The sequence below is a fragment of the Aulonocara sp. 'chitande type north' Nkhata Bay genome, linkage group LG16, assembly GCF_057382095.1.
Source record: "Aulonocara sp. 'chitande type north' Nkhata Bay isolate Kocher_YH1m ecotype deep benthic linkage group LG16, A_spYH_male_GT1.1, whole genome shotgun sequence".
In the NCBI taxonomy this organism is placed as follows: Eukaryota; Metazoa; Chordata; class Actinopteri; order Cichliformes; family Cichlidae; genus Aulonocara; species Aulonocara sp. 'chitande type north' Nkhata Bay.
The window spans coordinates 37386102-37408904 of record NC_141359.1 but is presented as its reverse complement, the minus strand read 5'-3'; the positions used below and the strand labels follow the sequence as shown (position 1 = coordinate 37408904).

The following is a 22803-nucleotide window of genomic DNA, read 5'->3' as shown; positions in this document are numbered from 1 at the left end:
CAACCAAAACAGGCGCAGCTTGATGACATCATCAACATGCGCTATCGTGGTAGAGCGGTATAGTCAAAATCTCTATCGTTGGCCAAATTTATATCGTTTCTATCGTATATCGTTTATATCGCCCACCCCTAGTATAAATATATAAGTAAACCAAATGTGCGCCCTTACAAATAGAACAAATGTACTGAAACCAATCAATAAACTTATTGGAAACTGAAGTGTGTTACTGTGTTCAAATGAAGAAATAAAAATACAGTGGTCCCTTGCTATATCACAGTTCACCTTCTGCTTTTTTTTGTGCAATTTTGCATGCTTTTTTTTCAGCGCATTGTGTTCTGCTTCCTGATTGGCTGTAGACCATTGTTAATCAATCTTGTGCCGTGTCTCCTGTACAGCGAGGAATGCGTTCAGCTTGTCAAATTTACATAACAACAAACACAACAATGTCGACGAAACATCATCACCTGCGGGTGCCTTTGGTTCCATTCTACAGGGTGGGCCATTTATATGGATACACCGTAATAACATGGGAATGGTTGGTGATATTAAAGTCCTGTTTGTGGCACATTAGTATATGTGAGGGGGCAAACTCCTCAAGATGGGTGGTGACCATGGTGGCCATTTAGAAGTTGGCCATCTTGGATACAACTTTTGGTTTTTCAATAGGAAGAGGGCCATGTGACACATCAAACTTATTGGTAATGTCACAAGAAAAACAATGGTGTGCTATGTATATATGTATACATATACGGGCGATCGTGGCTCAAGAGTTGGGAGGTCGGCTTGTAATCGGAAGGTTGCCGGTTCAAGCCCTGGCTTGGACAGTCTCGTTTGTTGTGTCCTTGGGCAAGACACTTCACCCGGGCCTGGTGGCGCCAGTGTCTGGCAGCCTCGCCTCTGCCAGTGCGCCCCAGGGTGGCTGTGGCTACAATGTAGCTTGCCATCACCACTGTGTGAATGTTTGAATGGGTGGATGACTGGATGTGTAAAGCGCTTTGGGCTCCTTAGGGACTGGTAAAGCGCTATAGAAATACAGACCATTTACCATATATGTGTTATGTATTATCTCAGTTGTTCTCCTGACTAAAGTTTGGTCTGTTTACAGCATCTTGCCATGCCCTCAACCCTAACCACTGGGAACCCTCACGTTAACTTTTATCGAGTGGAAAAAAGTTGGTGTTCATCCTCCAGCTTCACTGTGCTAGTGTTATGCTAACATAGCTGTGTCGCTAGCGATCATGTAGCACAACATTATATACCAGATAGTCCAACTTCAGTAACCCTACAAACGCCACTGCTGTTTAGTTTTCTGTCTTCACTTATGTTGGAAGTGATCATTGTTTTATGATTTTAACCACCTCTATTTGAACTTTACCTGACAAAAAAGATAACCAAAGATACGTTTTAATCTTTTCAGAAATCTCCTAGTCAGAACATGGTATGTCATGTTTAGTTGGAAACTAGCGAGCTAACTTCCTGCTAACTTTTAACTCCATTAAATGTACTAAATTCTGTTTTCATGGATGCCTGGATTTAAACTTAATTGTTACACCTGGTAAAGGAGAAACTCTGATCATTTTATTAAAGATGAAATAATTTAGACAGTTTGCTAACTCTCAGTGATGCCGCAGTGTTTGTTTGACTTTGGGACTTGAAGCGGACTGAATTTTGGACCTAGATTACTCCAAGTGCGTGAGGCTCCTGACTACTGTAACCGTAATGCTCCGACAATCCATCAAGCGGTGCGGTTTCGTAGCTTACCAAAGTCATACTAAAACATTTTTTGAGCGCTGTCTATCACATAAAATCGGTGTGAGGTCAGTAAGCACAACCAGAATTCATACATAAAGCGTACCGATTATATGGCGCACTGTCAATTTTTGAGAAAATAAAAGTATTTTAAGTGCGCCTTATAGTGCGAAAAATATGGTAGTTACTGCTATGTCCAGTTGGTTAGCCATCACCAGTTTGTTTATATCTGGAAGGATATTAATTTGGTTGGTAATTCTCAACCACTCATTTGACATCAAGACTTCCAGGCCATACTCAGTATAGATGTTGCTGTTTACTATGTCGGCCACTTGGTTATGGCCTTCCATGTATGTCCTGACTCTTGCACCCTGCTGTTATGTGCTAGATTGTCTCAGCATCATCTTTACACAGCCTGCCCCTGGGGTCTTGCCTGGTGTGGTAGACCCCAGCATCTGTTGATCTTGTGCTTAGGGCTTGCTACTGCCATGATTAATGCCTCTGTGCTGTCTTTCAGTCCATCTTTGTCCAGTCACTGGTAGGATTTCCCTACTATTAATACAAATAAATGAATACATGTCAAAACTAAACTTGTATCAAATAAATCTTTTTGATACCTTGTTGCACATAAAAAGGCTTCACAGATAACAATAATAAAAGTGGTAATAATTATAACAACATAATGTTTTCAACACCTTTGCAACACTTCGACAGTAAAATGTTAACTATGTTAAACATAAAAACAAACCAACATAAGTCAAAAGTAAATAAAAGAGTTAAAAGACTAAAATTAAGCACCTAGGATAGGAGTAGTAAAATTAATGACTAAGATATGATTCTACAGCAATAAAAAGTATATCAGAGCTCAAGAACAGAAGATGGGGAAGGTGTTATCTCTAGAGTCCAGAGTCTATCTGCCTATCTCTCAAAGCTACAATAAAACACTTGTGATAACTAGATGAGGTGCCAATAACAATAATTGTGTAACAATGTAAAAAAAAAGGAAAGATATTGCTGTTAAATAGCTCGGCTACACTCGAAAAATATCAGTTGTTCTGTTTTTGAGCCACAATGAAGAAGCTGTTGTGGGTCTTTAGTCTGTACATTTTTTGTCTCTGTAGTTGTCAGAGCAGTGAGGTAAATGGAAGAGAGGACTTCATGTTTCTTGCAGGGCCTCTGACAAAGCAGTTGGTCAGAAGCTCAGACAGAAGCATAAATGATGCCTTTGACTGCAGTCATCCCGTTCCTCCTGGCTCTAAGCAGTACTTTGAGTACCTGCAGAGCAGAGGGGTGACCCACTTCAAAGTACTGCTGTCATGGGCTCAACTTCTTCCTACAGGCCACCCCAGCCAGCCCCAGCAGGCTGTGGTTAGATGTTACCAGACCCTGCTGAAACAGCTGCTGGAAGCAGGTCTTCAGCCTCTGGTCATCCTTCAAGGATGGACAGTTCCAGAGTCTCTGCAATCAAGGTATGGAGGCTGGGAGAGCCAGGAGCTGGCACAGATGTTTCAGCAGTATGCAGAGTTTGCCTTCCAAGAGTTTGCACCACTTGCACACTCATGGTTGACACTGGATGGTGTTTGGCATGACGGGCAGCCTGCACATGCTCCCAGTTTTCTGCAGAACATCCTTCAACTAAACAAGAACATTTACCAGATGTACCATCAGCGCTTTCCTGACAAAGGTGAGTCAAATTAACAGGAAAAAGTGAAGATTAAAGACAAAAGAACATGACTAAATTTATATTTTCAGAATTATTCACTAGTCAATACTTGTTCTTATTTCTCTGAGGCTTGAGTTTACTTAAGGTTTTGTTTATATGTAAGTGTCTTGAGAAATCACCTGTAAAAATAAATTTCCATCAGTGTATAACCAAACTAAGTTAATAAAATCCTTCAGCACATGTTCAGCAGTTCCAAACAGTAAAAGTGCCTTTCATGCTTGCATATTTACAGGTAGACGTCTGTCACTTGGACTGAAAACTAAAGATGTGGCTTCTCTCTCCGACATTAAAGCTTCAACAAGTGTAAGTTTTTTCTTTTCTTTTATAGATACATAATCTATACAATAATATAGGTATAGTCAGAATTTCACCTCCTTGCATGATTTTTATTTAGGATCCTAATAAAATTTTCAGTTGTTGATCTTATTTTGGCAATAATCAATTAATCAATCAATCAATGTATTTATAAGCACATTTAAAACCAACACAGGTTTACCAAAGTGCTGCACATAGTAAAAAGTAACAAGTAGTGGTGCGGATCGATATTGAAATACCGATTCTTCTGATACCAGTAATTTATGTTCTAGAATCGATTCTCATATTAAAATATCAATATTTTAGTACTTTGGGGTAAATTTGTAGTTTATCATTAACAGGAACACAATGGAAAGAAACTATATCATTTGGATCGTCTAAATTAGAAGGAACTACTTCCTCTTACGCCTTTCATAGTCCTGATGTCCTGTAATCATTATGAAGCTATATTATTATATTATTACAATTACATAATACAAGTATATATGAAATATAATGAAACAGTCTTTGTACAAAGTATCAGTATCGGATCAGTATCGTCGATACCACCCTGAATTTTACTTGGTATCGGATCGGAAAGGAAATCAGTGGTATCGCACATCACTAGTAACAAGTAGATCAAACACACACAAAGAACAACACAAAACTTAGTCACAATTAAGTTTGAGGATAAAAGCCAATTCTACAACATACTGGAAGCCCGTGTAAATGAGCCAAGACTGGGGAAATATGGCCATGTTCACGAGTGCCTGTCAAGAGTTCGGCTTCAGCATTCTGAACTAGCTCAAGACAAGAGAGCAGAGCCTGGCTGATACCAAAATAAACACTGTTACAGTAGTCAAGCCTGGATGAAATAAATGCATGTATCACTTTCTCAAAGTCAGCAAATGACAAAATGTTCTTAGTTTTTGCAAAGACCCTGAGCTGGAAGAAGCTTTTACTACAGAATTTATTTGTTTCTCAAATAAAAAGCTGCTATCAAAGAACTCAGATTCTCTGCAAAGGGATTTCTGGTCTTTTCCAGAGGACCAAGGTCAACCTTCAGAGAAAAGCGATGCACATTAACTGGCTGTTGTGAAATCATATTTGCTTCTTGTAGATGATTTTTCTTTTTTATTAAACTATTTCTAACCAATCAAATAATTATTAACAATTATAATAATTATTAAATTTAATAAATAAATTGTTAAATTTGTAGTTAAATTTTTAATTATTATCCAATTTTTTCATTTATTTTTAATTTTGGTTTTGTTGAAGGCATTCAACACCTCTTTACACCACACACACTTAGTCACAATTAAAAGCCAGAGAGTAAAACATGTGTTTTCAAATGAGTTTTAAAAATGTCAAGTGTTGGAGAGATGAGCTGGAAGAAGCTTTTACAACAGAATTTGTTTCTCAAATAAAAAGCTGCTATCAAAGAACACTTCCAGATTCTCTGCAAAGGGATTTCTGGTCTTTTCGGTTGTTTACATTAAAAAAATGTAATGCAAACCACGATTTAATGTCATCACGGCAGTCTAGCAAAACGTTTAGAGAGTCCGTAGAATTCTTTTTAAGAGGAAAGTAAATTTTAGAATCATTGGCATAATAGTGAAATGAGATTCCTTGTTTCCTGAAAATAGAGTCTAATGGGAGCATGTAAAGGGAAAAGAGTACTGGGTCCAGGATAGATCCTTGAGGGACCCCATATGTAAGGGGGGTGGATAAGCGGAAGCGAATGGATGGATGGATGGATCATTAAGAACTTTTAAAAGCACAGTTTCAGTGCTATGTAGTGCTTTGAAACTGAGATGTCATTCATTTCCAGAAAAGCCTGGAGCTGAAGAAAAACAATTTTTTTCCAGGATTTTGGACAGGAAGGGGAGTTTAGAGATTGGCCTAAAATTTGACAGAACTGATGCATTGAGATTAGGTTTTTAAAGAACTGAATGCAAGAGATGTTAATAATGTTTAAAACGTTGGGTCCAATAGTGTCAAAGACTTCTTTGAAATATAATAATGTCGAGGTGACACATAGAGGGCTCATAGAGGAATCATAAGCTGGAGGGGAGATGTGAGACCTGATAGTAGCAACCAACCTACCAAATATATGAGAAACAAAATTCTTCCATGGCCTCAAAAGTGACAAATGTCCTCTTTGAAGGAAATAAGTTGCGTTAATTTCTGCCAGTAATAGACTACTTCTTTCAGAAATTTAATCACGTAAGTAACCATGCAAATTTCCATCTGATGCGAGATTTTTCATGATTTTCGTGCATTTAAAGCTTGTTTTTAAATCTCTCCAACATATTACAAGCCTCAAATTCAGCTTTTTAAGCAATTCACTGGTGAATTTGTTAATCTGCTTATTATGATTATTTCAATGAACGTCCCCAGTGATGGTCATTTATATGATCTTTACCACTAATTGACAAGACTGAGAACATATAATTATTTGGTCAATTTATGTGACCACATAATTTGTGTGGTCACAATCAGTGACCACATTAAAAAGCTTTCATGTATCACAGAGGCCATTTTTACTGTGGCCAAACAATTAAATCTTAAATTTGTCTGAGGATAAAACATTTTTTCCATTTTAAAACTGAAAATTGAAACTGTTAAACTATGCCACTTAGAGTCAAAAATGTGCATAATGTGCACATTAAATGGCTGTTGTGAAATCATATTTGCTTCTTGTAGATGATTTTTCTCTTTTATTAAACTATTTCTAACGAATCAAATAATCATTAACAATTATAATAATTATTAAATGTAATAAATAAATTGTTAAATTTGTATTTAAATTTTTAATTATTATCCAATTTTTTCATTTATTTTTAATTTTGGTTTTGTTGAAGGCATTCAACACCTCTTTACACCACACACTCTAGTGACAAGAAAGTAACAAGAACAGCAGCACTAATGTGCAATAACGTGAGGTTAATCATTCCCGAAGGAAATTGGAATCATTGTCACCAAACCTGGAACTACTGATTGCTGTTATATGGATTTTAATTGGTCATATAATTATATACTTTTTTTGTTTGTTTCAAAGATGATTAATTTGTTTTTTTTGTATTTATTTAAAGGATGGAAGTGGCAACATAAGTCCGCTTAATCACCTTAAAATATATAAAAAATTATGTTAAAAACAACAATTTCCTACAAAAATGGAGCATTACATTCAGTCGTGCAAAAAAAGGAAAGGTTTACTGTAATACATTTCACATTAAGTCTCTTCTCATTATGTCCCATCTCAGAATAACGATGTGACAACATGTTGTGTATCTCCTGTTTTAAACAGATGGATTTCTTGTCAGTGCACATTGACTACAACTGTGCCATCTCTTCAGAGTTTGAAAATGAACTGAGGAACTTACAGGTATTGAAATTGTAATAAGATGGGGTTTTTTAAAAATGTTGCATTTAACATTTTGCTGATACAGCAAAGCTACATATGTTTCATTTTATGTTGTAGATTTTGAGCAGGAACTTGCCTATCCTGATTTACGAGATGAGCGCTCATGATTGTTCTCCCAGTGATTACCAGCTTCTTGGAGATTTCCTAAATGGTAAATGTCATGACAGCTTTTTGACTTAGCAAATATAAGATATTAATAATTAATTAAAACTAATTTCCCATAATAGACATGAGAACAATACCTCATTTTATGAATGTGCAGCTGTATATATAAAAGAAACAATACGACTTTCCAGTGGCTGTCTTAGTAGAGATTTGTGTTTTTTTCTACATGAAATTCGTACTCATGGTGCCTAATAAGCTAGTTACCAAGAACATACCAAATGAATATGTATACTTCATACATGTAATGTTAAATGTTTCTGTGAATATAACATCACTAAATAATGTGTACAGTGTACATCCTGTCAAAAAATGGCTTTGTAAAACAGCGATCTGAAGATATTACGGGATGGCAGAATAAAGAAAAACCAAAGGCCACAACATCTGGGCAAATCCTCTGGTGTTGTTACCCAAACAGAATACATTAAGATAAAGTTCTAGATTTTGGGAGTGTTATTGTGTCATGAAATCTTCTTGTTATGGGCCAGTGATGTTATATAAGGCACCTGTAGACTTAGCCTTTGCTTACGACTTGTGCTCACTATTTTTCAGTAACAGTGAATACATATTGTTACTGAAACAGCTAATAGAGCCCTGGTGTGTCAAAGAAACAGCAAGTGGGTTTTTATTTAAGATTAAAGAGGATTATTTCTAGATTTAGTTAGATAAAATTCCTTACATAAACTAAGCGAAGTATTGCGAAATTCACAAATAAACTGATTAATTACACAAAATTTTATTTTAAGAGTAATATATTTTTCAAGATAAGTTATTTATCATCAGTCATAAAACAATTCATATTTCTTGAACACAACACAGGCTTGATGGACAATGGCCTGAATATTGTGGGATGTGACATGAAGGACATGTTAGGCAAACTGGACACGGAAGATGCTCTTGTCAAGTAAGAGTTCATTTTCTGATTTATATGTACTGGAATTCTGTTTTTTTTTTCTTCTTATTGTATTAAAGATTTGCTTATATTTTTCATGTCTCTCTCTTTCCAAAAGTCATGGCATTTCACACCACACCAGGATGACAGGGTTAAGAAACAGTTATCAGACTGTGTGGGATAAATTTAAGTCCCAGACCACAGCAGAACGAGATCTTTTCCTTCAGGAATCATTCCCCTCTGGCTTCCAGTGGGCCACCTCCAGCGTATCCTTTAAGACTGAAGGTGGCTGGTCAGAAGGTGGGAAAGGAGAGACTATTTGGGACCGGTTTGGTCATGAGGGATTGGCCTTTGCAAATCAGACAGCTGACCTAGCTTGCGACAGTTACCGTAAGGTAGATTATGATGTCTACCTTCTGCGAGGTCTTCAGGTCGACACCTACCAGTTTTCCATCTCTTGGGCCCGTATTTTCCCCACAGGGTACCGACAGAGCCAATCAGAAAAAGGAGCTCAATACTATGACCAGCTGATAAATGCTCTCGTTGCATCTGGCATACAACCCATTGTCACTCTGTACCACTGGGATCTGCCTCAAGCACTCCAGAATTATGGTGGATGGACCAATGCCTCCATTGTAGAGGCCTTCAAAGACTATGCAGACTTCTGCTTCTCCAGGTTTGGAGACAGAGTCAAGATCTGGAACACATTCAATAGTCCCTGGGTAGTGAGCCATGCCGGGTATGGTACTGGTGTGCATGCCCCAGGAGTAAAGGACTATGTGGAATCTTCCTATCAGGTGACAGTGATGTTATTAGAATACTACAATTAATCAGTTTATTACAAGTGTAATTATTGCACTAATGTACTTAACATTTGATTTTGCATTATCAGGTCACTCACAATATTCTCAAGTCCCATGCCGAGGCCTGGCATGTCTATAATGACAATTACAGAAAAACACAAGGAGGAAAAGTGGGCATTGCCTTGAACTCTGACTGGGCTGAGCCCAGTGACCCTGCCAAACCTGAAGACGTAGCAGCTGCAGACCGTTACCTGCAGTTTATGCTGGGCTGGTTTGCACATCCCATATTTGTAGACGGAGATTATCCTGCAATACTCAAAGATCAGGTGGAACAGAAGAAAACCGCATGCTCTGACTCTGTACCAGCAAAGCTCCCAGTTTTCACTCCCACAGAGAGCAAGAGGATACTTGGTACTGCTGACTTTTTTGGTTTAAATCACTATACTTCTCGGCTAGTCAGCAACAGTGATGGTGGGTGCACCCCTGGTCCTGACGGTGTGGGTGACTTCCATGCAACTGTGGACCCCACATGGAGTTCCACAGCTTCTGACTGGATCTATCCTGTTCCTTGGGGACTTAGAAGGCTCCTAAACTACATTGCAACAGAATACCTGAGTGCTAACAAATTACCTGTATACATAACAGGAAATGGGATGCCAACAGATTACAGTGTTGACAGTCTCACTGACACCAGCAGAATGGACTACATGAGAAGTTACATCAATGAGGCCCTGAAAGGTTAGTGTTGGAGATTTCCCCAATTTGAAGGCACATTTTTTTTTAGAGAGAGAGTTAAAATAATTCAAATATTAATTTTGTTTTTGTTTGTTCATTTTGTAGCAACACTCACAGATGGAGTGGATGTGCAGCGATTCACAGTGCAGTCACTCATGGATGGATTTGAGGCAAACCAAGGCTACAGTCAAAGATTTGGTCTTCACTATGTCAACTTTGAAGTGGGATCCAGACCAAGGACCCCAAAGCAATCTGCATATCTGTACGCTGAGATTATCGAGCAAAACGGTTTCAGTTCACAAAAAAGTAAGAAGTTTAAAGCTGCAGAAAGGCCATTAACTCGACGTTTAGCTGCTTTACCACCCTCAGAAGTTCCATCTCAGGCAAAGGTAGTTTGGGAGAAATTCTCTTCACAGTCAAACTTTGATAGACAAATGTACCATTATGGCACTTTTCCTGAAGGCTTCAGTTGGGGAATTTCTTCGTCGGCCTACCAAATTGAAGGTGGCTGGAATGCTGATGGCAAAGGTCCTAGTATATGGGATAGATTCACTCAGACAACTAACACTATTCCTGATAACGCAAACGGCAATGTAGCCTGTGACAGTTACAACAGACTTAATGAAGATCTCTACATGCTGCGGGCTCTGAGGGTGAAGTCATACAGATTCTCTTTGTCCTGGTCCAGGATCTTTCCTGATGGCACACGTAAGTCCCTCAACCAGAAAGGTGTTGACTACTACAACAGACTCATTGATGGTCTTATAGCGTACAATATCGAACCCATGGTAACACTGTACCACTGGGACCTTCCTGAAGCTTTGCAAAAGGTCAATGGCTGGGAAAGTGCAGAGATGATAGACATTTTTAATGACTATTGCGACTTCTGCTTTGCTACTTTTGGTGACAGAGTGAAATTCTGGATAACCATTAACCAGCCTCAGACAATTGCATGGTCTGGATATGGACTTGGAAATATGCCACCAAATGTTGTGGACCCAGGATATAGACCATACATAGTTGCACACAACCTCATTAAAGCCCATGCCAAGGCCTACCATACATATGATGATAAATATCGTCAGTTGCAGGGTGGTCTAATCTCCATAGCCCTCAACGCTGATTGGTTTGAACCTGCTGATGTCAACGTAGTCCGTGAAGTGGTGACTGCTGACCGGGCGATGCAGTTCCAACTGGGATGGTTTGCACATCCTATTTTTAAGAATGGTGACTATCCTGATGCACTGAAGTGGCAAGTTGGGAACAAAAGTGAAATCCAAAGTCTTCCACAGTCAAGACTTCCTTCCTTTACTGAAGAAGAAAAGAACTTCATCAAGGGAACTGCTGACGTATTCTGTGTAAATCATTACACTACAAGGGTAGTGAGCTACTTTACAGCTGCACTTCAGCCTCACTCCTATGAATGGGACCGAGACATGAGAGAATCCGAGGAACCCAGTTCACCAACTACAGCCATTCCTAACCAAAAAGCTGTGGCCTGGGGCTTGAGGAGACTCCTCAACTGGATCAAGGAGGAGTATGGTGATCCAGAGATTTATATTACTGAGAATGGAGCAGCAGTAGAATGGGATGACTTTGAAAGAGTAATGTTCTACAAGACCTATATCGATGAGGCTCTCAAAGGTGCAGTGATATAAAAATATTTCAGAAGATATTTAACATTTTCCACCACTGCCATGACTGGTTGTTCATTTATTTTGTATGTATGTGTTTGCATTTGTGGTTACATTACAGCCAATAACCTTGATGGTGTGCGGTTGCGAGGATACACAGCAACAGCTTTTATGGATTCTTTTGAGTGGCTGCACGGGTACAAATTTCTATTTGGGCTGCACCACGTGGACTTCACAAACCCAGACCGTCCAAGAACACCAAAGTACTCAGCTCATTACTATTACAACATCATAAAGGATAATGGTTTCCCCTTGCCAGATGATGAGAAGATGCTTTATGGTCACTTCCGAGAGGATTTCATGTGGAGTTCTGCTTCAGCATCATACCAAGTAACTTATACTTTTACTGCAATTTTACTTTTACTCAATACTGGCTTGCTTGCCTTGTTTTCATCTCTTTAAATTTTTGTTTTGCATTTATTGTGTCCAGATTGAAGGAGGATGGAGGGCAGATGGAAAAGGTCTAAGCATCTGGGACAAGTTCGCTCACAGTCCTTCCAAAATATTAAATGATGACAATGGGGACATAGCCTGTGACAGTTACAATAAAATAGAAGAGGATGTTGCGATATTAAAGCAGCTGAAAGTCAGCCATTATCGTTTCTCCTTATCCTGGTCAAGAGTCCTTCCTGATGGCACCATTAATAACATTAACGAGGCTGGAATCAAGTACTACCAAAGACTTTTGGACGCACTGCATGCTGCAAATATCCAGCCACAGGTATGAATAATTGTATTAATTTCCCTGTGTGCCAGAAAAGATACATGTAAATGTATTAGATTTAGTAAGACAGTCATTTTCCTTTCCTTTCTTTTCCTTTTCCCTTCAGGTTACTCTGTACCACTGGGACCTGCCACAAGCTATAGAGGATTATGGAGGCTTTTTGAATGAGAACTTTATTAAGCTTTTCAGGGACTATGCTGACCTCATGTTTGACCGTCTTGGTGACAAGGTGAAAATTTGGATCACCTTTAATGAACCAATCATGACAGCCAACCATGGATATGGCTTTGGAAGCTTTGCCCCAGGTATGGTTTAAGTCAGGAATCTCTGACGCCAGGTCTCAAGGGCCGGTGTCCTGCAGGTTTTAGATATCACTCTGGAACACACCGGAAACAAATGATTAGTTCGTTACCAGGCCTCTGGAGAACTTCAAGACATGTTGAGGAAGTCATTTAGCCATTTAAATCACCTGGGTTAGATCAAGGACACATCGAAAACCTGCAGGACACGGGCTCTTGAGGCCTGGAGTTCGACACCCCTGGTTTAAGTAATGCTTTGCATCTAATACTACACTGGTATTAACCAAGTTCTATAAGTGCTACAGAGTAATATAGTGTTAAAGAAAAAATGTTAAATTGTTGTCCAGGTAAATTTCTGACTGTTTTGAAACAAGCTGTAATCTTTATAGCAGTTCTTCAAATTTCTAAACCGTAGTGAAAAAAAGCAAACAAACATGACACATTTGCTGCCTATATGCTCTGTTTTTTTTCTCTCACCAGGAATCAGTTCAGGACCAGACACTCTGCCCTACATTGTTGGTCACAACCTGATTAAAGCTCATGCCGAGGCCTGGCATCTCTACAATGACAAGTACAGGGCCAAACAGAACGGCATAATCTCCATCACTGTCAACTCTGACTGGTCTGAACCCAGAAATCCTTATAGGCAGGAGGACTATGACGCTGCAAGACGTGTGGTGGAGGTATGCCATTTCTTCTCAGATGTGACAAAAGAAAAATTGACAGCAGTTAGTTTCAAATGACTATTATGTTTCTCTCTGTGCAGTTCTACCTTGGCTGGTTTGCCCATCCCATATTTAATGGTGACTACAGTGAAATTATGAAGAAAAGAATAAGAGACCGAAGTCTAGCTGCTGGTCTACCACAGTCTCGGTATTACAAAGGCTATTATTAAATCACAAAAAGCTAATTCTGTTCACAAAACATTTCTCCTACTGAAAACACTACTTCCATATGAACAGAATCAACTTTTTGGGATTTCCTTATCTGGATGATTGAGCATCCATCAAAACGCTGTTATTAAATATTTAAAATTTTGTATTCGATTTTCTAAACAACTTTATAGTAGAATAATTTAACTTTAAGTCTACTAAAATTAGTAAGTCTGGTTTTACTTCAATTTCTCCAGGTTGCCTGAGTTCACTCCAGAGGAGATTAAGAGAATTAAGGGCACTCATGACTTCTTTGGACTAAACCATTACACATCTGTGCTGGCATTCCCTGTGGACCACGGAGATGCTCAAAGCATTGAGGCAGATAAGTAAGAAGTTAACATTTGAAAAATAAATGTCTGCTGGGACTACTTCTTCTGAACAGCTTCATTTTTTTATTCTGTACTTCTCTTAACTTTGTCCCCTGCAGGGGTGCCATGGGAGTTTCTGATCGTACCTGGCTGGATACAGGCTCCTCCTGGCTGAAGATCGCACCATTTGGTATCCGCAGATTGCTGAACTTCATTAAGAATGAATATGGAAATCCACCAATTGTAATCACTGAGAATGGAGTTTCAGAGCGGGGGACTGTTGATCTAAATGATGTTCACAGGATTTACTACTATGACCAATACATCAACGAGGTGTTGAAAGGTATCAAAGCTTCCCCTTATATGAAATCTAAAGCCACAAGTGTCCTGGAGAGGAAAATAATGTTTTGTGTGTAATATGGATGCTTAAAAATTGTTCTGCTCATTCTCTAAAAGAAAGAAGAATTTTAAGAATATGAAGGTACTTATTTTCTTTTCACAGCTTACTTGCTTGATGGTGTGGATGTGCGTGGTTACACAGCATGGTCACTGTTGGACAACCTAGAGTGGACTGCTGGCTTCTCAGAGAGATTTGGTCTGTTCTACGTTAATCGCACAGACCCTAATCTTCCTCGAGTGCCTAAGAGCTCTGTTAACTTCTACACCAAAATGATTAAGTGCAACGGATTCCCCGACCCTGAATCAGGACATGAGTGCCTGAACCCATAGTCTGAAGGTAAAGTGATAAAAGATTTGCTCAGATTCCTACTTTGAATGATAGACCTTTAAATTAAATGTTCAAATAAATATCTTTTCAGCAGGTTAGTTAGTACTCTCTCATGAACCCTCTATTTCCTAAGCCATGCAACAGTTAAAATAAAGGTTGGATTTAAAGTTACTATCTGCAAATGTTCACAAACAATATGACAGTATTGTTTTCACTGTCTCTCTGCACCAACAGCTGCACCACCAGTCAACATTAACAGCGTGAAATTCCTTGGTCTGGATCCCTCCACCAATGATGCTGAGACTGGACTTTACACCACATGATTGTTGCAGTAGTAGGGATGATTTGTGTTTCTGTTTTCTTCCTTAAGATGAAAAAAAAAGGTCCAAGAATAGTGAACATGGGGCAGTATCGAATGTAGTGAAAACTGTAACTGCCAATAAGATGATGTGCAGTGTAGGCCCCTGTAAACAGTATTTGATTGCAGGCCCTTAAAAATTGAACAATACTTGAACTCCTAGGCTCATCAGACATAGTATGTGTAAGATGTCTTATAACTAAAATTGTAAGTTTGTCATGATTTAGTCAGTTATTAAATCCTTGTCCATCATGTATCATTTGCTTGACCACTGCTGCAACATGAACACTTGAGAATCCAACAAGATTATTTAAAGTGTCATTTTATCCTGTATTTAAAAAATAAAAGTGATTTTTGTAATAAAAAACAATTTTCCAGTTATAGTATAGGATGCATAATAAGCCTCATATTTGAATAATGTTTTTGTATATGTTTATCAAAAAATCAAATTTATCAAATAAAACACTGTAAACAATAATCCAGTGAATAATGTCATGATTGTTGTTAAATGTAAGTACCTTCTTCCTCTTCAGATTTTTTGTCTTCACTTTTTTGTACAGTGATAAGCAATTTTTAATACTGTTACCTTGAAGTGATTAAAATTAGAATGTAAATCTAAACAATATATCCATCATCCATCATGTCCTGTGCTGCTGTGTGCCATGTGCAGCATTTAAGCTAAATAATGATCAGTGTTGTAGGTTGATTCATTTGTTAATAAAAGTCTAAAACTGTGTTTAAACATTTGTTATTTAGCTATAAATCCAGTGGCCTCTTAAACCTTTGCAGTTTTTTACTTCAGTGCATTTGACTTCAGCGGTCTTCAAAGTAGAGCAGTGTTTCACAAACAAGGAGCAGAATAACGCACTTTAAATTGTTCTTGTTAAAGAGACCTGATGAGAGTAAGTGTCAGGGTACTGTATCTCCTTAGTTGGTGACTCCTCACAAACTGGCCTGGCCTGTGGCCTGTATTTGTATAGCTGAAGTCTGCCAGCCTCGACCTCCATCATTCTAAAGACTTCCTCATCGACCAGTAAACCGTCACTATCAGTGTGATGAGCCTGGCCACATGAGTGCCCAACACCAACCGTGAAGACCAGAGCCACTCAGCCACAGGGAAACAACAGTGGAGTTGTCGAGTCAGGTGGCCACCACTCCAGCTGCCTGCCCCCCTCCAAGTTAGCCAACTCTGTCACGTCAAAGGGCTCTATCTGCACAGCTGTATTGATGACCAGCCTTGCAATCTCTGGTAAACACAGACCTGCTGGAGGGCCTGTGTTGACACATTGAAGCCAGTCATAACCCTAGGCACAGAGAATTTGTCTCTCAAGTGTGGCTAGAGGAAGAAAAAGGACAGACAAGCCAGTCACCAGGCAGCTGCCACCACTGCTCACGTCAGCCCCAACATCCGGGTCTGATAACCCTCCTTCGACTGAAATAACCCAAGCTGTCCATGACATATGGCAACACAGCAATGCAGGTCTCACCACTGACCAGCATCACTGGTTAAGGTGCCTCCTAGACGCGTGCGCTGCCAGTGACAAAGACTGCAGACAGACAGGACTGGTCCATCACAGCTTTGACACCAGCTCTGCTCAGCCCCTCCGCCTCTCCACCAACTGCCCTTCACAAAACGGCTGCACCGACCAGGTTTCCCTAACCTTGCTCTCTTCAAACACCCAGAAGGTCAGGTGGCCTGCTGTTTGGAAGTACTAAGAGCACCACCTAAGAGCGGACAAATGTGAGGCCATAGATCTTCCGTATTGATCTTACACATAAGCTTCATTTGACTAGAATTGAATTTATGGATGTTATGATGGAATGATGGATTTCAGTTGCAGGTATTTAAGAAATTTATTGTTGCTGATTCAATATGTTGATACAAGTTCTTCAAATGAAATAAACCTTCCATCTTGTATAACATGTTCTAGATTTTTTAGCCCTTTCTCACACCACAATGAAATCTTTTATTTTTTCAGACAAATATCAGGTTTGTGTTGGTTGGGCATCCTTAAAAGAAGTTTTCATAGACTTCAGACAGCACAGACAGGTCCACTCCCTGTCATGAACTGAAGGTTCACTCAAGGAATGGACCTAAATACAGACACCAAAACACATAAAATAACTCTTTACAAGAAAGTTTATTTTGATAACAGAAAATGTTTAACAGTTTGAGATTTAGGTTAGTAATTGCCATGGGGAATAGTCCCAGAAAACTGGGTTACTAAATGGTCATGGTGAGAGACAGAGGAACGGGAGGCAGGAGGTGAGAGATGTTTGCTGGTGAGTGATTTTCCTTAATTTGCAGGTCCAGGTTTGCAAGCTCTGAGAAGGGGAGGTCTGTGGGAATTTCCAGAGTCCGAGGTCTAATGGAAGGCCGGAGGGCAAGCAAACAGGCAAGCAGGCAGGGAGAAGAAACAGATATTGAGGTGAGTATGAACCGTGCAAGCAAACACCTCGCCGTGGAGAGCTTAGCGAACAGGCGAGGGGAAGCAGGTTGCACAGGTTTATGAAGTGCAGGTGAGGTGCTGGAGGTCCTACATAAAAAGGGGAGGACAAGTTGCCACAGGTGGAAAACCTCCCAGGCACTCCCACGAACCATGAAACTCCACTCTCATTATAAATGGAGAACGGGTGGAATCAGAAACCGACTGCTTGTTAACAAGAGCTGCTGAGGAGCATGCAGAAAAGACACCTAGGCCCTTACTCAATTCTCAAGTACGCGATTTGTACAATTGGAACACCAGCGTACTTGATGATGTCACAGGTCCGGAACTTTTACTGCCATCCCCTCTTAATTTAACTGTGATTAATATGTTATGAAATACACTGAAATAAACCAAATATTAACATTTAGAAGTGATCTAAGTGACTTATATATCATGTTTAACCTGAGTAGTGAAAGACCACAGGGGGTTGAAAACGATGTGCCGGGAGTCCGCTGGTCTCGTTGGCTCTAGCGATCCTCGACCTCGCGGTCTGCTATGGAGCTGGTGGGTAACAGACGTCTCTGAAAACGTCAGAGCACATTTGGAAATATATGATATCTTGATAAATCGAGCAGATATTTGAAGCTTACACAGCTACATTCTCGCTTGAAAATAACATAAAAGTTTATTTTGTGACCCAGAAAGAGTAATATTTAAAGGTTTTTAACGGCGCTCCTCCGCCATTGCCACGTTTGGGTTTTGGACAAAATGCAGTCTGTGATATTTAGCTGTACTAAGTACACACAAGTCACCACCGATGCATGCTTGATAAAACCGGCGGAGCGAGTACACGTCTGGGAATTTTTCGCGTTCTCAGCTTGATGCGTACTTTGAATTGGAACAGTACTTGGTCTCCGACTGATGACGTATCACGAGTACACGAGAATGCAAGTACGTACAAGTACGCATATTGAGACAGGCCCCTACTGTGTGTTAATGCCTACATCCTGTTGAGATGAGGTGGGTCACCCTGGAGACCAGATGTAGGCATCTTCACAGGTGTGAGCAAAGAAATGGTGTATGTTTGTTCCTGGATGTGTGGATTACACACAAACGAGAAATGCCTGAAAAACAGGTATTTCTCTATAATTATTTTAGTCAGAGGTCATTGGCCTAAAAGCCGGCCTTTAAAGTTGCTGGTTTGACCCAGTGACCCATTCTTGAAAATTCTGTAAGTAAAACTGTCAGCTGTGTAGTCAGGACCCCAACACAGGACTCTCGATATAGAACACAGTGTTTACAGTAAACACTGTGGACTCTGTAAACATTTTACAGTGTTTACAGTGAAGTGATAACAAGATACAGATAAATCCCTGTGTGTGCTCCTGGTGAGTGTCTATTCCCGATTCCCGTGTGGTATCTTCTCCCAGTGTCCGTGGTCCGTGTTTCCACTCTCTTGGTGGCTATATACAATGTGCTCGCCTCATCTTCTCGTTTCCGCAACTCTCCTGGAAACCACAGAGTAACTTCCATACTGGTGGTAAACTCTCAAACATACAGTTAACTGCGAAACTGAAGAATTTTATCACAACGATCCAGCGTTGACTGGAGCACAACAGCCACTCTGTTGAGTAGCTCCCAAGATGAGGCTGATCAGCAGCAGGTGTGTGTGATTATGCCTCAGGTGTCACGGTGGGAAGAACCACCCTTCAGGCCTGGATCCCAGGAAAACCAGGTCAATAGATTGAGCAAGCGGCCCCTCCCTGGGGCCAGCTCCCCCGCTGACCCCAGTAGGCACCCCCACACTCTGGAACCCACCAGGGCAAGGGGGCCCAGGCCCATCCGGACCGGGGCCCGCAGCAGCAGCACCGCCCAGCCCCACAGAGTCCAGGGCAGCCCACCCCAGAGAAAACTGCACCCACCCCATCATCCAATCATCTCCCAAACTACACAAGACAATAGACACCCAGGTTGAGTTCATTCTCTACCTCTCCTATATCTCTCCCCCACCTGCAGAGTGAGCTCCTGTAGAGAGGAGACCACCTGCAAAGATATAACAGCCTCCCCACCAGTTAGAGAGCCCCCTAGTTGGGCCGATGCACCGGAGGTCCCCTGCACTGGGGCTGAGCCCCCCTGCACCCACCCGCCCACAGCCCCGGTGACACAACAACCAGGACCCAAGCCCCCAAGGCCCAGCCAGCACCCCAGACCGGGGGCGGCGCACCCCCAGACCCCCAAGCCTCCACGCCCGTCCTGGACCCACCCAGGGGCAGCCAGGCTACCAGGCCAGTAACCAACGTCCGCCAGCACAGACCCTCCCCCATCTCCGCTGTACGCAGCCACAAGAAAAACACCATCTAAGAGCCACCAGAGCCCCTAACCAGGTCATGGCCACATCCCCCAGGTTAGGCCCTCCAGAGAAAACGTCCCTAGGGACTCTCCAGACGCCCTAAGGCCGTCCCTACCCCCATATCAACCACAATAGCGAAGGCAGGACCAGACCATGACCCCCCACCCCCACTAGGTGATGAAGCCGATCAAAGGAGCCCAAGGGATTGATCAAATGTGATGGCAGAGGCTGTATCAAGACTAATGTGATCTATTAGATGGTTTTTATATTGGTTAGAATTAAGATTATTTTTATTTTTCCAGTTAATGAGGACCATTTTCTTGGCAATGCATAGGGCCGTAAAAACAATGTGGGCTGTGTTTATTTCTGCAGTGACCTCATCCAAGTTGCCCAGCGAGCATACTAAAGGGGAGGCTGGAATGTTACATTTCAGACACTTTGATAAGTCTTCACATATCTCGCGCCAAAACTTCTGAACTGGTGGACAGAACCGAAGAGCGTGGATGTAATTGTCCGGTGTATTTGCTAGACAGTGTGAGCAGTAGCAATTCTAATACAAGTGTTTCCACCTGCTGCTGGCTGAACTCCAGGGATTCTTTTAGAGATTTAAATTTCCGGTGTAAGATCTCCACCAGGGACAGCCTCGCATCAAAACTGGACAATCGCTTATCGATTGACTCCAGGATGTCTACGGTGTCTTTGCCGGCAGGCGATGTTGTGCCGGGGGAGTCTGCCGGGCAACATCTTTTAGATGACGGCGTCTCAACTTTGGCCGGGGAAGACGCCCTCTAGGCCTTCTTCATTACTAAATCTTGGAAGCACCGGTCGATGTAATCTTGGAGAGCGTCTAAACTCTCCTCGTTGTCTTCCAGGGTGTTAGAGATGATAGGACAGATGTTGTTAGTTATATGACAATCGGTTAGTTTATTTGGCAATACTGAAGCTTAAAGAAACTTTGTTAAATTCTACGCTACCATTTGCTTTTTTCCCACCAAAATCTCCGGCTTCTGACGTCACCTACAACATGTGATGTTCTGTAAAGTGGTTTTTAAAAAAAACTGTCAAAAATTAGTTTGTTTCTTTATTCAACTTTTGAACAGTGGTACTCAGTCAGTACATATTCAGTAAATGCAAATTATTTACATGGCAGTGCACTTCAGGCATAAATCTAGACCCCTAGATAAAACATTATGGGTCATTCCCACAACCCACAGCTTTACTGTGTTCCAGCAAAGTATCCAATAGCAGTGACAACTCCTCCACAGTAGCAGGTGGGATTTTTCTTTTTTGAGGATGGCTCCTTTTACCTTTCAATACGGGTGGTCTGTTTATGTTTTGAGCAGGAGCCTTTTTTTGGGCAGCTGAAGAGGACAAGTCTATCTTATGGCCAACCTCTGGCTGTATCTTGGTCATATTACCCAGCAAAACCCAGTATGCAGGTTCATCTGTAACAGTCCTTGTGCCACGGATCCGGACTGTTGCTTCTACTTTAAACAGAAGAGCAGCGACATGGGTGCAGGTCTCCGCGACTCCGGCCATACAGGTGCAGTGGGCAGCTTCAACCTTACCTGTGATGCTCACAGTGACCCATAGCTACAATGCTGGTTCATTCAGTCTTTGCGAGTGCAGGACCTGAAACACACACAGACAAAGTTAATTCAAAGACAAGAACTAATGAGACAAGGCCGACACAAATGTGTTTTATCTACTTTATCATAAATGTAACAAAGTGTTTAGAAAGTTAGCCAATACATGTAATTTTTCATTTTTTTATGTATCCATCTATAGAACGCTGCATGTTATATTCTAAATCTGCCTGTTCTCTGTCAGAAACTTGCCTGCAGAAAATGAACCTAAAGTATGTAATGCAAGGATGTAATCACTATCAAGCTGGAGAAAGCATAAAGTGACAATTATTAATCACTTAATATGATAAGGAGATTCTGCAGGTCATTAATCAATGTCTAAAACTAAAATAAAAATGTATTTTTAGTGACACAGGATACAAACATGGAAGCAAGATGTATAATAAGAATTATTTATAATAAATATGAGTAAATCATTGCAATTTCTTTAACCATAAAAAATAACTAAATCCTTCAGGACAATGTCACATCAATGCACTGTGTTATCCCTCTAACAGAGCCTCCACATGTTCTCACTGTAATTTGCGTGAATGAATGAATTTATGCTGCACTAATCTGAATGTTCAGAGGGAAATCAAACGCATTTCACTCGCAGTACTCAAGCTGACTTTGTTTGAATAATGACTTTTACACGCTGACTCCACAGACAAGGTACGAAAATATATCAGGCTACGTCAATAGAGGTAGGTCTTCAGGGTTTCTACTCCATGGCCGTATTTCATATGGGTCCACATCTCCAATACACGCTATTTTCTGCAAGTACCGCCGCTTCGGCTCTGGACGCAATCGGTCTCTATACAGTCCATTCTCTTTTGAGCTGCTTTTAAGCATCTTTCTTGTGTTTGTTTTGATTTGTGGACCCGGAAAATGGCGCAGCGCTCCCACAATACATTGCGGCGTGACGTCAACTGCAAAGCCCTGTAACTAACCACATCTAATTCTCTGTCTATATTTTCAATAACAAATGGTCAGCTTATTTCATGACCACCTTACTTTTATGCAACCTTAGTTTTTATGGCTACTCTGAGTATTATTAGCTAAGCTAACATTAGCTACTAACCTACTGTTAGCTACTCTGTTAGTGATGTAAGTTGATAGTATTTGGTGTAAGTTAATAACTACAAGAGAAATTTAAATACAACTTAACTAATTAAAAAAGTTAGTAGTAATTACTTACCTTGCAGTCCTACAGCAGTACCTAGAATATGGGTTTGATTCCACATATATTGTTATAAAACTTTGTTTTATGCAAGCATCAATATATGAGGCATGTCAGGCTATTTCTATTTAGGCTTATTACAAAGAAACTACCACAGGTGTTTCCTGGTAATAATCAAACACTTTGCTTTAATAGGTTATTAATATGTTATTAAATAGAAACAAACAGTTTTGCATTTTGCAGCTCTTTTTCCTCACAGAGCTACCAGAGGTAAATAAGTGGTAATAACTTAGAAATTACCTCATTATTATTTTCTTGTTACCCTACTATTAGCACTTTATTACTGAGCTGTATTTCCGCATTATTACCACCAGTTTTGGGGCCCTTTA

General features: G+C 40.5%; 1 protein-coding gene across 1 annotated transcript; it reads left to right on the top strand.

Annotated features, from left to right (window-relative positions):
• The first annotated feature begins 2812 nt into the window (after window positions 1-2812).
• LOC147312040 (lactase/phlorizin hydrolase-like) lies at window positions 2813-16679 on the top strand. The gene is made up of 17 exons (XM_086265606.1): window positions 2813-3433; window positions 3705-3775; window positions 7077-7154; window positions 7251-7344; window positions 8175-8259; window positions 8366-9044; window positions 9140-9788; window positions 9891-11429; window positions 11541-11809; window positions 11910-12200; window positions 12310-12508; window positions 12983-13185; window positions 13269-13375; window positions 13632-13763; window positions 13865-14088; window positions 14248-14481; window positions 14707-16679. The coding sequence occupies exons 1-16, from the start codon at window positions 2821-2823 to the stop codon at window positions 14472-14474; spliced, it is 5460 nt and encodes a 1819-aa protein (XP_086121732.1). The 5' UTR covers window positions 2813-2820; the 3' UTR covers window positions 14475-14481; window positions 14707-16679.
• The last annotated feature ends 6124 nt before the right edge of the window (window positions 16680-22803 follow it).

Excerpts from the sequence above, each read along its gene's own strand:
- LOC147312040 (XM_086265606.1), top strand. The coding sequence starts at position 2,821 with ATGAAGAAGCTGTTGTGGGTCTTTAGTCTGTACATTTTTTGTCTCTGT. Across the intron at positions 7,345-8,174 it reads TCTTGGAGATTTCCTAAATG|GCTTGATGGACAATGGCCTG; the intron begins GTAAATGTCATG and ends AACACAACACAG. Across the intron at positions 9,045-9,139 it reads ATGTGGAATCTTCCTATCAG|GTCACTCACAATATTCTCAA; the intron begins GTGACAGTGATG and ends TTGCATTATCAG.